Source organism: Sinohyriopsis cumingii, chromosome 2 (assembly GCF_028554795.1).
Source record: "Sinohyriopsis cumingii isolate HCF-2022 chromosome 2, ASM2855479v2, whole genome shotgun sequence".
NCBI classification, from domain to species: domain Eukaryota; kingdom Metazoa; phylum Mollusca; class Bivalvia; order Unionida; family Unionidae; genus Sinohyriopsis; species Sinohyriopsis cumingii.
Window position 1 is genome coordinate 129,339,973 of NC_142962.1, and position 16,617 is coordinate 129,356,589.

General features: G+C 34.6%; 1 protein-coding gene across 2 annotated transcripts in view; it reads left to right on the top strand.

Annotated features, from left to right (window-relative positions):
* LOC149805815 (CCR4-NOT transcription complex subunit 6-like) overlaps positions 1-16,617 on the top strand; it is a 134,755-nt gene that overhangs the window by 102,201 nt on the left and 15,937 nt on the right. For both annotated transcript variants that reach the window (XM_089950529.1, XM_089950528.1), the window contains 2 exons: positions 10,566-10,723; positions 15,644-15,798. In XM_089950529.1, coding sequence (XP_089806655.1) covers positions 10,566-10,723; positions 15,644-15,798 — 313 coding nt within the window. The remainder of the gene's footprint in view (positions 1-10,565; positions 10,724-15,643; positions 15,799-16,617) is intronic.

The following is a 16,617-nucleotide window of genomic DNA, read 5'->3' on the forward strand; positions in this document are numbered from 1 at the left end:
AACTAATTTTGACTGAAAGCATGCTGGAGCTTTCAGTTGTATACAACTGATGCAGTCTACCATCAAATATAGTCACCATTACTAAAACTATAAAACCTTTCAATGACTACAAAAGCATCTCTTTAGAATTAGACCAAACATGGCACAGTGTATCTGAAAAGTTTTAAAAATTAGGCTGATCTGCTTTTAAATATGGTTAGTTATACTAAATATCGAAGAAGACAAAATGTAAACTACTTATTCTCAACAACTGCTCAACAGAATTTAACAAGATTTGCAAAATAGCATTCTGGCTTGAAATCACTTTTAAGTTCATACAAATGTTGCTGATTCATTGTCAGATATGTTCACCTTTACAAAAAATAGAAAAGCTTTTAAACATCTTTTCAAAAACTGCTCATTAGAATTTGACATTGACAGAAAGCATCTTGGCACAAAGGGCTCACATTAGAATTGACATTGACAAAAAGCATCTGGGCACAAAGGACTCACAAATTTATGCAAAGAATGCAGATCTAAACATTAGATACATTGTATGGTGGCATTTGCAGAAACAAACAAAACCGTTAAACAACTTCTAAACATCTGCTGAGCAGAATTTGACTAAAATTGACAAAAACACACTAAAATTAAGGACTAACATTTTTACAAGTGATTCCAATATGCCACTAGATATGACCACTGTTACTTTAAAAAAAAAATATTTAAACATGTCATCTCCAAAGACGACTTGACAGATTTTGACCAACTCTAACAGAGTGGATCTTGGCTTTAAAGTCCTTCAGTACTGGACTTCAAATGTGAAGATACAGAAAAATGGAGTATTTGTTTTAATAGCATTTGGAGTCAACTGCACTGGAAGAAAGAGCCCCATTGACCCATATCTTTTGGTTAACTACTCTTGCATTAAGCTCTTAGGTGTTTGTCAGGTGGGTGATCTAAGGATCACATGGAACACTTGTTACTATACATGTTTTTAGCTAAAATGATAGTTGAATAAAGACAGGGAAGCTAGGGAAGAAAAAAGAAGCTGCCTATGAACAAAGTGATTCAGTAATTTAATATTCACTTTAATTTCTTCATTACGAACTACTGTATTATGATTATGAACCTGATTTCACCAAAGCAATACAGGAGGACCATTGTACCTATCTGATCCCTAACAATGAGTTATGACAAACATTGAAAAAAGTGCATCTTCAGATGACCTTTTGAATTTCCCTGTCATTTTCATTTTGGTACCCTTTCAGGTAAATTGTTAAAGTGTTGCATTCTATATTAGGGAGAGATATCATTTGTAACAGTATGTTTTCCAGATGATGTTTGTCACTTTCTTTTGTTTGAAAGCTGTAATTTGACTGGTCAACTAAAATGTCAGATCTTATTGCTAAGTTGATTTCCTTTCTAATCAGATTGACCATTGCAATTGATTTCCTTTCTAATCAGATTGACCATTGCAATTGATTTCCTTTTTAATCAGATTGAACATTGCAATTGATTTCCTGTTTGATCAGATTGACCATTGCAATTGATTTCCTGTTTAATCAGATTGACCATTGCAATTGATTTCCTGTTTAATCAGATTGACCATTGCATTTAATTTCCTTTTTAATCAGATTGACAATTGGATTAACTAGCCCTTTTCCGTGTGAACAAAATTTGTCCCATATGCTTCTAATCCAGTTTTTTTCTTTTTGTTGGTACATTGATCCTTGGATTGTGTTCTTGGTCTTTTGCAGACATCTTGATACATCACTGTACCTCTTATCCAATTACAGTAATAGGCATTTTGAACAGATTTGATGGATATTGTAGGTATAGGAATGATAAATGAGCAAGAAGTTTATCATGTATTTTAGAGATAGAAAAGAGAATAAATAATTTGTTTCACAAGATGTGGCTCAGTGGTTAGCATTAAATCTTAACTTGATAGGGTGTGGTGGGTTAGTCACAGGGTGCTTCTTTTACACTTATATGGTGTTGACTAGTCAAACCCAACCCTTCCAGACATAAAGTATTCTAGTAAGAAGTTAAGTGTCACAGGATTGCATTGACAGATGCAGGATGTGGAAGAGTCTAAATTCTTTTGGTCATTAATTAAAATTTCCGGTGTGATAGTTGCTGAATTTTATTATTTTCTTTACATTTCTGTTTTACTGCATGCTGATCTAAATCCTTGGCAACCATCATCGAAATTAATTTCTTTGGAGTTGGCTGTTAAATTGTATTGCCAAACATGCAAAATTTAGACTGATATAACCTGACTTAGTGGTAAATCTGTTGCTCGTAATAGTGCGAAGGAGGTAGTAGAAATAATCATATTACATATGGTATATAAAATAAGTATACGAAAATTGGTTTAAAGAATTTACAAAGTTTGTGTACATGAATTCATGTTTGTATAGGCGTATGGATGACTGTGTAAAGGGTGAGAATATGTATACTGTATATACTCGCCTATAAGTTGAGACCAACTGCAGAATGCACAGACCAGATTCGGCAGATGGGTCTGTGCAGTTTGTTAGAAGTAATCAGTGGAACAAATAACATAGACCCTGATCTGCAGGCGCATTATGCTCCAACAGATTAGGATCTTTGTTACTTGCAGTTGGACTTGATTTATAAGCGAGCATAGACTGTATACATGTGAAGAGGACTGTGATAGTTTGTATCAATTTTTATGTGTACTTTTCTATATATCTTGAGGGCAGCAAGAGAGATAAGTTACTATACTTGTTATTGTATTTATAAAGACGTAGTTGTTGGTATTATTGTTATTATTATTATTATTATCTGTAATCTAAAAGCAGCTCTATAACTGTTATTGATTACTTTCATTGTCCCCTGATGCAGTGCCATTGATTCCGTTGATTGTACAAGTTTTCAAGGATGCTTATCGGGGTGTGCAGTCATTCTTTATTTGCACAAACACAATGTGCATGAAACATAAGAAGGGCTACGAGTACACATAATAGGAGGAATAAATTATTCTTGAAGAATCAATATGTATACCATATGTACATGGGTCGAACTGCAAAGAACATAGATCCTGATCTACTGCCTCAAAATGTGCTGACAGATCAGGGTCATTATTATTTGTTTTACTGATTACTTCAAATTTCATAGACCTGGATCTTCTGGCACATTATGCAGTTTGCTGTCGGAACTGACTTGTACAAGAGTATATATGGTATTGTGAATTTCCTTGAACTAAGATCTATAGAGTATTGAGTGACACTGAAGACACATTTATTGCAAGTTAATGCATGTCTGTTAAAACAGGAGGGATCTCCTTATATCAGGATTTCACAATGAGGTTGAGTCACCTGATGCCACTGTGTGATTTATGTCACATTTTTATTTGATGAAGTATATTCCCTAATTATATGATAATTTAACACAATTAAAAATTACAGAACACAAAAGAGTTGCACATTTTCCAACAGAAACTAATGGATGTTGACAGTTGATAGGTTTAAATATAGAACTTTTTTTCTCTTCATTTTTGTTGCTGACCTTTTGGGACTGTTCAGCATTGGAAAATATGATTAGTAGGTCAGAATGAGTCTGCATATTCAGTCATGCATAATGTATGTTCATGGGACCATATGGTGGCACACTTAATTATGTACTAGTTTATATCAGATATATATTTCACATATATAACTGGTTTACATTTCATGATGTTCATTGACCCATATCAATTGATGACACACTGACATGGTAATCTTTTTCATTTTTGATGAGCAAGTGAAGCTTTTCTAATACATGTATACATGGAACCAGGTAACAGGATGGGCATGAAGCGACAATGAAAGAAAATAAGAAATCAAGCATATACTTGTATTCCGTTTCAGTTGTACAAGTCACTAAAGCCTAAACATTTTACAACATTTTGTTATGGGAAAATTATCGGTAAAAGTTGGTTGAACTTCAGGCAAATATTTGTCCTTAGCCTGCTTTACATTATACCATATATGCTTACTTGTTTGTGTCCAGTGGCCTAGTGTAGCATGCTTCAGGTAAAGAGTAAGTAGGTTAGTGGTACTAGTACAGTTCTATACTATAATGCAGTTTGTACTCACTTATAAAACAAGTTAAACTGCAAACTGCACAGACCCAGATCTGCCTTGCATAATGTGCCAGCAGATCTGGATTTGTGCAGTTTTTTTTAATATAAATAGTAGAATAAACAAGAAAACTCTGATCAGCAGGCTCATTATGTTATGGCAGATCAACATCTTTGTTATTTGCAGGTTGACTTGTTAGCAAGTACATACTGTACATAATATGGTGGGCATTTCAAGTGGAGAAATGAGTGATAGGGGACCTATAGAAAATATGGCCCTTGTGGCTAGGCTACATGCAGTGTATATGGTTGGTAGGGGTCATGTATGGCACTCTTAGTTGGGAAACATATTTACTGCTACTTCCATAAAATAAGTTGACCACTATGAAACTATAGCTTGAAGTAATCAATCACTGAATGACATTGTTGTAAACCTGGAATATAAAGTTAGATCCAGGTCACAGTGGATTTGAGAGTAAATCATTCAGTTTCGATGATTAGTCAGGTAATCAGTCTGTCAGTTAGGTAATTCAGTGAGCTCAGTTTAATAGAGTTATGGTTTTCAGTTTAGTAGATTGATGGCCAGGAATCAAGTCTTCCTTTGCATAAGGTGGAGATGAAGAAGTTTTAATATGTTGCAATATCTAGGCAATATGCATGGTACGGTTCCATGCAGTAAGTGTTGATTAAAGAGAAACTACATTTTGAGGTTGATAGTTGATATATTAATACAGGTATGATATATGATATCAGTGTTTAAATGCATCAAGAGAATGTAGCTATATGATATCAGCGTTTAAATGCATCAAGAGAATGTAGCTATATGATATCAGCGTTTAAATGCATCAAGAGAATGTAGCTATATGATATCAGCGTTTAAATGCATCAAGAGAATGTAGCTATATGAGAAATGACCCAGCAGACATACATTGCCATGTGATTAAGCAGTTTGACACATTCAGAATGCATGATTAATATCTTGATAATAAGGACGCGTTCTCATGAAGTCAGTTTTGAGCTTTACTGTGTTCATAGAGTACCCATCAAATTTGTTATAAAGTAGTTATTCTAAGTTTCCAACCAGGGAGTAATTTATTAGAAATCTTATCACATTCTTATTTAGAACTTTTCTTTGTGCACTTATTTTGATCCATGACTTGTATGATTTTTATTCACTTTTGTCGGAATGATATTTTGATTGCTTTATAAGCTCACTGATAAAAGAGTCCAGCTGCAAAGTGCACAGACCCAGATCTGCTTTTGCATTTTGTGCTGGCAGATCTGGGTCTGTGCAGTTTGTTGGGAGTAATTAATGGAACAAACACTGATCCTGATCTACATTCTCACTATTCTCTGGCAAATCAGGATCTTTGTTGTTTGCAATTTGACTTGACTTACAAGCAAGTACATATGGTATTGAATATTCTACCATAAACCTAATGTACATATTGTCAAGTAAGAAGGCAACATTCTGTCAGAGCATTCACGACTAAAGTTGGAACCATGGTGACATAGTAGGTAGAGTTTTGGACCTGTAATCCAAGGGTTACTAGTTTAATACTGCCTAAGACAGCTCAAATCAACTTTCTCAGAGAGTCCTTAGGAAAGGCATGTAGCTCCCATTTCCTTATTATGATATAGCCATGAAAACCAACAGAAACAAAATAACTACTTATGTAATATTTTATAAACATTTTGGTTTTCTTGTATAATTGAACAGTCATAAAGGGGGCAGTCCACCAAACTGTAGGTTAATAGCCCTGTCAGAAAATAAGGCATGGACCTCAAACCTCACAGCTGGCTACTACCCTTGAATGCAACAGATTGATAAACTGTAGGCTGCATTTAGTATTTTGCAGGCACATTATGAAGAAAGGGTATAATTTCAGCTATTAGCAAATTAAGGATTTTTTAAGGTCAGGTATTCTGTTTAAAGTTATTTTTTAGTCTTTCATGCCAGAAAACCCTACGATCATTTTAATAAAAATTGCTGTTTCATTGTTTTTGAATAAATTTTTTTTAAAGTATTACTCACACAAAATGGGTACATGTATCTGGGGTATTCCTGGTTTCTTCCTCCACCAAATACAATGACTGCCATGTACACCTCTCACTCGATAACTCATACACAGTGAGATCCAGAAACATAGACTGCACTATAAGCATGTGTGTGAGTTACTTTGGGATAAGGCATATAGGTAACTTCAGGGAGCCAGAAGTTTATGCCACTGTCCCAATTTGCAGGTCTCCAATAGCGTTGTAGATCTCAAAACTCAAGGGTAGCACAAAGTGGCTTTTTTATGCCTATATTCTAAAATGTATCCATACAGTAACTGCATAATAGGGAGGAAAGCATTCGATGGAACCAGTTTTACAGCTTGCTTACATTCAAGGGAAAAATTATACCTTCCGAATTGCAATTCGCTGCGAGGAGTATCTACACTAAAACTTGCATAGATAGACCTTTCATTTATGCTATTAGATTTGAAGAAGGTGTCAGCCATTTTATTGCAACTGATTTTTAATAACATTCATTAATAAAGTTGGGAGCCACAGTAGGTCAGTTAGTAGAGTGTTGGACCTTTATCCAAGGATCATGGGTTAAACACCTACTCATTTCATCTCTGGTTGACTGCCCTGGTATGTCTTTGAAAACAAGAATGGTTGATTTGATAGGGTGTTCAATCCAAGGGTCAGATCAAGAAAAACAAAGTCACTGCTTATTTTGTATGGGTGTAATCTGTTTTATAAGTGGTTGGTGGGTGTTTGTTTTTCAGTTAGAATGTGTTTGGCATGTTTTTATATTGGTATGGCAGGTCAATGAAGAGGCAGGCTAACAAACTGTATTTAGAATGAACCTTGTCATGTGAGATGGCCTCAACAGATGGATTATGTGGATGGTGTATGAAGTAATAATTAAGTAAACAGTTCATGGAAGGGTTAGCTCTTATTTCTGTTAGTACATTGTTTAGAAATTGTTTAGATCTTAGGAAAAAATGGATTTTGTAAAGGTCAGATATAGAGGTTTCTACTCAAGCATTTTTTTAGTCTCCTATACCCCCCCCCCCCCCAAAATGTTGGCTGAATTGTGACACCACTCAACAAAGAACTTGGGGCCCCGAGTAGCCAAGTGGTCTAAAGTGCTCACCATTCCAGATCACTGCTGTCTCACCTCTATCTGCATGGGTTGGCTAACATGGGTACGTGAGAAAGCTTGGCAGTAGGTTCTCATGGTTTGATGGTTCTTTCGGGTATTTTAGGTTCTTCCTCCACCAGTTATACTGGCTGCTATGTATAGCCTATCTTAAAAACCCCACAACAATAACAACAACAACAAAACAAAAAAATCTCTGTTGAAATTATAGTGTAGGGAATTTGTAATTAGTTATGAATTGAATAGTGATTCTATGGAAATGTGTTAATGCTACATCTGTGGTCATTCAAGAAAACGGAAAATAAGCTATAGTTCTTGAAAATAATTTTTTAAAATACTGTGTATTCAAATGCAGGAGTGCAGTCTTTGAGTATTGTACATTGTGTATTGTATTATACAAGTGGCATTGAGAAATATTTCCACCATATCCCCATTTTTCAACAAAATCATTAATCATAATGTACAGAAATAATCAGTTTGGATTTTACTAGAGAAATAGATTTTAAATCAACCCAAAATGCATGACAATTTAAATTAGCCTTTAAGCATGTTTGTAAGTAAGTTAAATGAGTATTGCACATTGAAAACTTCACGTCATACACACAATTTTTTTAATTAAAAAAAAATTAAAAGTCAATCAGGGTAAGCAGATAGAATTTAGCATCCATTTTGGAAATCTTGGTTTTGTTGCTCCAAAACAAAGTCATATTAATATGGGGTTTCTACAAGAAGACTTCTTACAATGTCTGGTTTGGGTCCTAAATAAAAATGGTGTCTAGTTGACATCCAGTATGAGCTAATTTGAAAATCTTTCTGTTGCTGAAGAATGTAAAAGATTGTTTCAACATTCCACAATTAAAAAAAAGAAATGGTCTTATCTTTAATGCCAGGAAATTTTCAGCCAGTAGGTTCTCTCCCTTTGAGGGACTTGTTTTATTTACCTAAATATATATCCTAAAATTCTTGATGGATTTTCTTCGTACCTTATAATAAATCATTATGAAACTAAGTGTATTAGCCGACCTTGCTTACACATCATTCTGAAGGGCTATATGTGTTTGAGTGTTGCAACGCACTCACTTTTACTAATTACTGCCATCTCACCACTTTCTGCATGGGTTCCAGTCGCAGGCTTTGCCAATCTGCATATGTGAGAAAACTTGCCAGTAGCTTCCCATTGGTCATGGCTTTTATCAGTGTTTTCCAGTGTTCTTACTCAACCAATTATTTGAGCAACTATATATAGTCTATGGTATCTTGTGCAGAGAAATGGTGCTGAACCCCCAAACTTACAACAATTCATCATTTTGACGATTGTTTGAGGTGAGTTGCTTTGCAAGCACATTGCGATTTAGAAAGGGTATAATGTCAATTTTTAGCAAATAATGGATTATTTAACTTTTAAATATGGAGGTTTCTGTGTATTTCTGACTTCTGCCTATGATTTTTTTGTCCTGTGACTTTCTGTCCATTTACCATGATGTATACCCCTGATACATTTTTAGAATTGACAGATCATTAGAAGAAAGAACTCAATACTTCAGAGATTATTTTGTGTGCATCTGTGATAGGTTATAAAATACAACATGGTCTTATTGAATTTTTTGAAAATGAATATGCTAATGCTACACCATGATTCTATATGGTCATTGCTAGAAAAAAAGAAATAAAAGAAAATAGGTGATGAAAATTTGCTTATTTATGCTTGGTGTGCAAGTCACACATTTTATAGAATTGCTTTGATTGTTGGCTCCTTTTGCAGGCTCTAGCTTTCCTTTTTTTATTAGCAAACATTTTTTTCTTGCCAACTTTACATGTTGCAATGCTGAATTGATATTCTTTTCCACATGGCCACCTTTATCTTGTACATATGACATGTTCCCCCAATAAGTATTTTGTGATGTCATGCCATATTTTCTGACAAGCACCATTGAATGGTCATTGTTAACAAAAATGTGGAGGGGGGGGGATAATGCTACATTAGTTTTATCTGCCAAACTATTGACATTTAATTATTTTAAAGATGCATTATTTCTTCCAACACCTATCTTTTATCTCCACTGCAACATTGGTAGGTTATATAATGTTTCTGTTGCCCTTCCCTGGATGTACTGACTGACAGTATATTATGGCTTTGTCCATCTGTGTATCAACGCCCCCCCACATTAACATTTTCTTGCCTGGCTGTAACTTTGTAAGTCTTGGATAGATTTGATCAAACCTCTGCCCATGAGTTAAAGGTACATGTATGTCTGACAACTAAGCCATGTCCTCAGGTGAAAGGGCATGGAAAGAAAGAAAAAAGCTTGTGGCATGAATGCTATACATTTTAAAATTCTGTGGATATTTAAGTGAAACTTAGCAAAATATATGTATCTTATGACAGGATACTGTCCTGTAGCACAGCCATATCCCCTGTCTCAAGGTCAAGGTCATTGAAGATATTCTTCAGGTAAAATGTTTAGGATATGTCAGTGCAATTTTATCCACATATACACCATCACTAGATGTTGTGTTGCATACATTCATGTCTCCTGTCACAAGGTCAAGGTCACTTCACTGCAAGAAAAATGTAAATCAGTGACTTTTCTCCTTGTTCAGGGTTTAAACTTTGACCCATTGAAAATATTTTAAAGAAACTAGTCATTTTTCACATGTCACAGTCAGGGTCACATGAAAGGAAAATATACATGATGACTTAGTCTCATTGATTCTGTACAGTCATCACGGGATGACAAATTTAGCTATAATATTTCATTGTCCAAGCTGTTTCATTAACTCTGTCCAGTTTATCGATGCATTCAAGATTTCAGGATGCTGGTAATGGTGTGAGCTTCTTGACAGTTTTTTGTACATGCAGAATGGTGTGCTAAAGTCTGGTGGATTCAACATTGAAATTTACCATATACTTGCTTTTAAGATGATTCTAATTGCAAACTTCACAGACAGATCTGCCACCACTTAATGCACTGACAGGTCTGGGTCTCTTCTGCTTTTTAGGAGTACTCAGTAGAACAAACAACATAGACCCTGATCTACCAACACATTATGTTACAGCAGATCAGGATCTTTGTTGTTTGTAGTTTGACTCAAAGCAAGTAATTGTAATACAGTAATCCAGCATGCATGTAGTTAACATTTCTATGAATTGTTTTGATTTTTTTTGTTGTTGTTCTAGCTGGAGTTTAGTCCTAGCTATTTGCATAGTTTCATTCTTTGTGTCAGGTGTTAGACAGGTATAATGTGCGCCTTTTTTGTTTCCAGCACACCTTTTTGGGCTTGTCATAGATAAATTTATTATGCATGCAAGTAGTCTTTAATTTTTCTCACTTTTCCTTCCAGCAATTTTCACTGTCATGTGCTACAACGTGTTGTGTGACAAGTATTGCACACGGCAGATGTATGGTTATTGTCCAACCTGGGCCCTCAACTGGGATTACAGAAAGAAGGGAATCATTGAGGAAATACACAGCTGTGCTGCTGACATCATTTGTCTGCAGGTTAGCATACATGATGAATATTTATTATCCCTTTCATGTGCAAACTAAACCAATCGTAGAATAGAACTTGTCCTTGGGAACATGTATGTAATATTTAAAAAGAAATAATTGTCCCCACACTAGTTTTACATGACCCATTGCATTTAACAGTATTTAGTTAAAACTAAAAAGGATCTCACCATTTATTTTCACTTACCACCAAAGACAAACTCAGTTACTGGTCTTCTAGCCATTTTTAATTTTCATTGACAAATGAAAGACATGTTTTCTGTTCTATGTATCTTTCTATAGTTATGTTACCTACCTGTCAACATTTCAAAAGCCAGGTGGGTAAATTGATTAAAAAATTACGGAGAATGGGATACACACTCTGGAGGTATTTTTGCTAAATTTGCCTCATACCTTATTTTCCCACAGGACATACCCATTTTTAAAATTCTGGTCAGCTGTGGCCAGACTACACATTTGCTACAGATTAGACTTAAGTAAACAAGCAGGAAAGCCAGTGTGACTAATTAACAGTTAATACTTACCATTGCAGTTTTATTTTGAAAAGGAATGTCCCTCAGACATACTTCAAAGAAACCATATTCTACAGTGTTTATGTAAGCATCAGCAGTTGATTGGCAAATAAATGATACCCTGTTTTGTTGTAACCAACAGTTCAAAGCTCCAGTCTCAAGCTACCGGACATGTATCAACTATTTTTCCCACATTTTATATCCCGCATTATTTCCTTGGGGTCAACTCGTAAGGCATTTAACACTGTTTAGTAAATAACACTTATTCTGAATTAGTTTTTGGGGGGAGGGGGATCACATACGCTGTATGGTATATTTTTCATTCGTTCTAATTTAATGATAGTAATTAACATTTACTTATATGGCACAGTAATGCAAGGTGTTTACTCATGCAAGTGTCCTTGGTGGGAATGGAGATTCTATTGTGCTTGAAGAAAAAGTTACACAGCATTCACTGTGATCATTCATGGGATTTAAACTAATTGCTGACAATTTTTTTGTTGTGGTTTGTTTTTTATTTTAGTATTGTTGTTGGTCTGAATGTGAATGTGAATGTTTAAACTTAACGATAATGTTTACCAAAGAAAAAATTATGATATTAATTAACAATATTCACAGGTGAAAAAATGAAACATACCTTCTGTGGATTGCATGATATATCTTTGCAGGAGTTTTTGCAAGAAAGGAAAATTGATCGACATAATGTAATAATTGAGAGTTCTCAGCAAAAATTGGGAGATACTATGGGGTCAGGAGGTATGTGTGGAACAACCCCAAATATCAGGCTTTTCTTCTCTTGGCTAAGAGTTGACAGGTGTGATGTTAGTATGTGATCTGATTGACATAAGTTTATAATTTGATGCCCTTACAAAAAACCTGAAACATTAATGAGGAGCCCCAAGTTTTTTTACACTAGATGGCACTATGAACATTGAGGAGGGCAAATTAAAATTAATAATGAAAACAATGCATGCCAAATCACACCTCAGGTAAATAAAGGTAAATCAGGAAGAATTTTTGTAAAATCAGTTTCTTGATAAGTTAATTCAGTCTCATATTTGACCTGATGATATCATCACTTGCTCAAAAGATGGAATGAATCTGCTTTATATAAACAAGTAAGGGGGCTGCACAGGTTTTGCTGCATTTTCCCCCAGATTGATATCTACAAATACTCAGTGCTGATGCAGTCTGATTATGGTTTTCAGCAGAAGAATGTTTGATTGATTCAGACAGACAGACATATATGCAGACAAACATGCAGAAAATCTATTTAGTGTTAGCAGATTGCATAAGAAACTCTATACTTACCCTGTGGATAATCACCCAAATTTTGTACACTAGGTGGCACTGTGAGCATTGACAAATGCAAATTAAAATTAATAATGAAAAACAAAGTTTGCCAAAGCACACTTTATGGTAAACAAAGGTAAAATTTATATAAATCAGGAAGAATGTTGTAAAATAAATCTCTTGATAAGTTAATCCAATCTCATATTTGACCTGGTGATATCATGGCTTGCTCAAAAGATAAAATGAATCTGTTTTATAGAAGCAATTAACCTTAGGTCAGTGGTACTTAATGTATGGATAATCCCCAAAATGTCATAACCCCAAACTATGTCACCTTGCTATTTTGAATGGGTCACCAAGTTCAGCTTTAATAATTTGAAATTTCATACCCAAATTGTTTTTTTAGCATTCAAAAGCTCATGAGGTTAACACCACAGAAAAAGGTTAAAAATCACTGCCTTAGGTCTTTATTGCAATTAATGTAAATGACCCTTTAGATGAATGTAACCTGACCTGTGTCATTATAAGTTGGGTTGAATTACAAACTGAATTGACCCAGGTTTGCCATTGCATAATGTGCTGCAGATCTGGGTCTATGCAGTTTGCTAGCAGTAATTAGCAGAACAAACAATATAGACCCTGATCAGCTGGTGCATTATTCAGTGGCAATAAAGGATCTATGTTATTTGCACTGTGTCTTGACATGTAAGTGAGTGAATACATTAATTCATAAAACAGATTTTGAAAGCATTGGTGAAGGCAAAATACAATTAATAATGAAAAACAAAGCATGCCAAATCACACCTTTAAGGTAAACAAAGGTAAAATTTCTATAAATCGGGAAGAATGTTGTAAAATCAATTTCTTAATAAGTTAATCCAGTCTCATATTTAACCTGATGATGCCATTACTTGCTCAAAAGATGGAATGAATCTGATTGCTAGAAACAATTAAGAAAGGGGGTGCACATTTGTTGGTGTATTTTTTCTCAGATTGATATTTGCAAATACTCTATGCTGATGCAGTCTGGAAGGTGGAGATTAGGTATTTGTATTGTTTGCTGAATATTGTGCAATTCTTTTGACCCTGATTAAAGTTTTCATCTGAAGAATTGAGTCACAGACAGACAGACATACAGAAAATCTGTTCAGTATTAACAGATTGCATAAAAAATGCTATAACTCTAGGTCATTGGTACTTAACCTATGGATAATCACCCATAATGTGGCAACACAAAACTAGGTTTTCATGCTGTTTTGAGTAGGTTGCCATGTTCAACTTTAATATTTTGAAATTTCCTACTGAATTGTTTTTTTAGCATTCAAAACCTCATGAGGTTAACACTACAGAAAAAGGTTAGGAATCACTGCCTTAGGTCTTTATTGCAATTAATGTAAATGACCCTTTAGACGAATGTAACCTGACCTGTGTCATTACATTCAGCACTGTATTGATAGTGCATTACAGTGGTTCCAATATTTATCAAGGAATTAAAACCAGGATGATACAACAAACATTTAGAAAGCTGCAGTTGACATTTCAGGTTTTTCATTTTAGTTGGCTTTAAGAAGAACATAGTGGTAAATAATCCAGGTTAATGTTCTGTTCAACGGCTGGTACCCCACTGGGTACACTTGATCTTGGTATTAAAGTAGGCACATTGTAGAGACACCATTTGTACTATATTTACTTGCTTATAAGTTGGGTTGAATTACAAACTGAATTGACCCAGGTTTGCCATTGCATAATGTGCTACAGATCTGGGTCTATGCAGTTTGCTAGCAGTAATCAGCAGAACAAACAATATAGACCCTGATCAGCTGGTGCATTATTCAGTGGCAATAAAGGGTCTATGTTATTTGCACTTGGTCTTGAGTTGTAAGTGAGTGAATACATTAATTCATAAAACAGATTTTTAAAGCAGGTATTGCAATGGTAATATTTTGTAAACGTTTGTATGTATTGGGTTTAACGCATATCAGCACAATGCTGGCTATATTGGCTTCTTAAAATGTAAAGATAAAGAATTGTACAACAAAAAATTGGTAGGAAGATAAACCATCCAAATCAGTGAAAACATGTAGTACTACAAGATACAAAAAATTAAAGATATTAAAATTATGTTCATTTCTTCCTTGGTTTTGCATCTTCTGATAACACATAAACCGACTTATTATGCAGAAGCCTGTTTGGTTTACATTTTTCATTTTTGCATGACATCAGAAGAAATCACTATTGAATTTGGTAATGGAATGTGTTTCTTCTTTTCTTGTTGAAAATGGCAGCTTTTACGTTCAAATTTGGAATAATCAAGAAATTTACTCAGAAACCATATTTTGTTGTATTTTTTTATAAGAAAAATAATTTCTTAATAAATTACACAATAGTCAGCATAAGATGATATATTGATTACTGAAAATAATGGTAAATGCCTGATATAAAAACCACTTAAAGACATGTTATTAAGTGGAATTTGTTATTTAAATTTGTCTTTAAATTGGGTTGCAATGTAATCATCCTAAAGACAACATGTCCTCATGTATTCATATGTGAAAATAATAAATCAGCTCTTGTGACAATGCCACCCAGAATTGCTTCTGTCAGAACCAAATGAAATAGTTACTCTGTGGATAAATTGGCTTATTTTGACAACTATTGGAAACTTAATGATATTCCAACACAATGACAAAACCTAATTAACGTATTAGTTGTTGCCAAAGAATTGCATCTCATGATAAGTACATACATCATTGCAACATCAAGTGTGAATAGGCCTTATTTCTCATTAACATCACATGCTGAGACAGTTGCTAAGTGTATGCCTTCTGCTCATTTGGATTTATCTTCAGTCTTTGCACTAACAGAAAGTGGCTTACAAACACTAATAAAGTGCACATCTTTCTGAATTTTCTCATTTTATGAGGGTCAATATTTTTGTTCTCAGTCCAGATATAATGGTCCATAACAGTGAGCAGTAAGATATTTACATTTTAAAAAATGTACTGATTTTAAGAGAAACAAAACTGTTATCCACCTAGCAGCATTTTAGATAATGTTAACTTGCACATGAATGTTCTCCATTGTCATGGGCTTTTGTCTGTTACAGGAGGTAGAGACCGACCAGTTCTATAACTTCTTTATGCCAGACCTGGAACGCGAGGGTTACGAGGGAATCTTTTCTCCCAAGTCTCGTGCAAGGACCATGACGGAACATGATAGGAAACATGTTGATGGCTGTGCGATTTTCTACAAAACTGCAAAGTAAGTCATAGATAGGACATGGATAACATGTTTGTCCCCTATTATAACCCAGTTGATCCACTTTTTTCAAAACCACAAAGTGTAGCAAAGTTATAATACCATAGTAATTGGTCTAATAGTTAGACATACTTTTTTTAATTTGTCATGTATATGTAAATTGTTGAAAAAAATTTGTAAGTGTGAGATGAGTTTGTGTGTGTGTGTGTGAGATTTTGGATTTTAATGCAGCTTTAAAAATTTGTTCAGTCATATTACTATCATGTCTAATACTGGGGCATCATGCTGCAGACGTGTGACATCATGTCCCACCCAGTCACATTATCCTGACACCAGGCTGACCAGTCCTAACACTAACCTCTTAATGGTGAACACAGCTGCTAGTACCATTTTTATAATCGTTGGTATGACTCAAAAGGTTGGAACCCGCATCCGAGGTGGACACTAACCACTTAAGCCACCGGAGCAGCCTTATATGCGTTCACTTCCTAACACAACCAAAATTTGACTGTATACATGTGTAGCTTTGTTTACAGTATTGAATCTGGAACCTAGCTGTATTCACAGACTCCTAAACCAATCATGTAGTACAGATTAATATGCAGTATCATTATTGATTAATTCTCATTTTATTCCAGTTTATTTTGACACACAGTTACACAAAGAGTGTAATACAAATCAAGATTATAATGTAATTCAGGGTTGAAAATTCACTGGCTTCATTGGACAGGTACTTCAGGTACTATTCAAATGTGACCAGTTCCTTTTTAATGAAAAGAATATTCTTTTGAGGACATTGCCAACTTTGTTCATGAAAGGTCA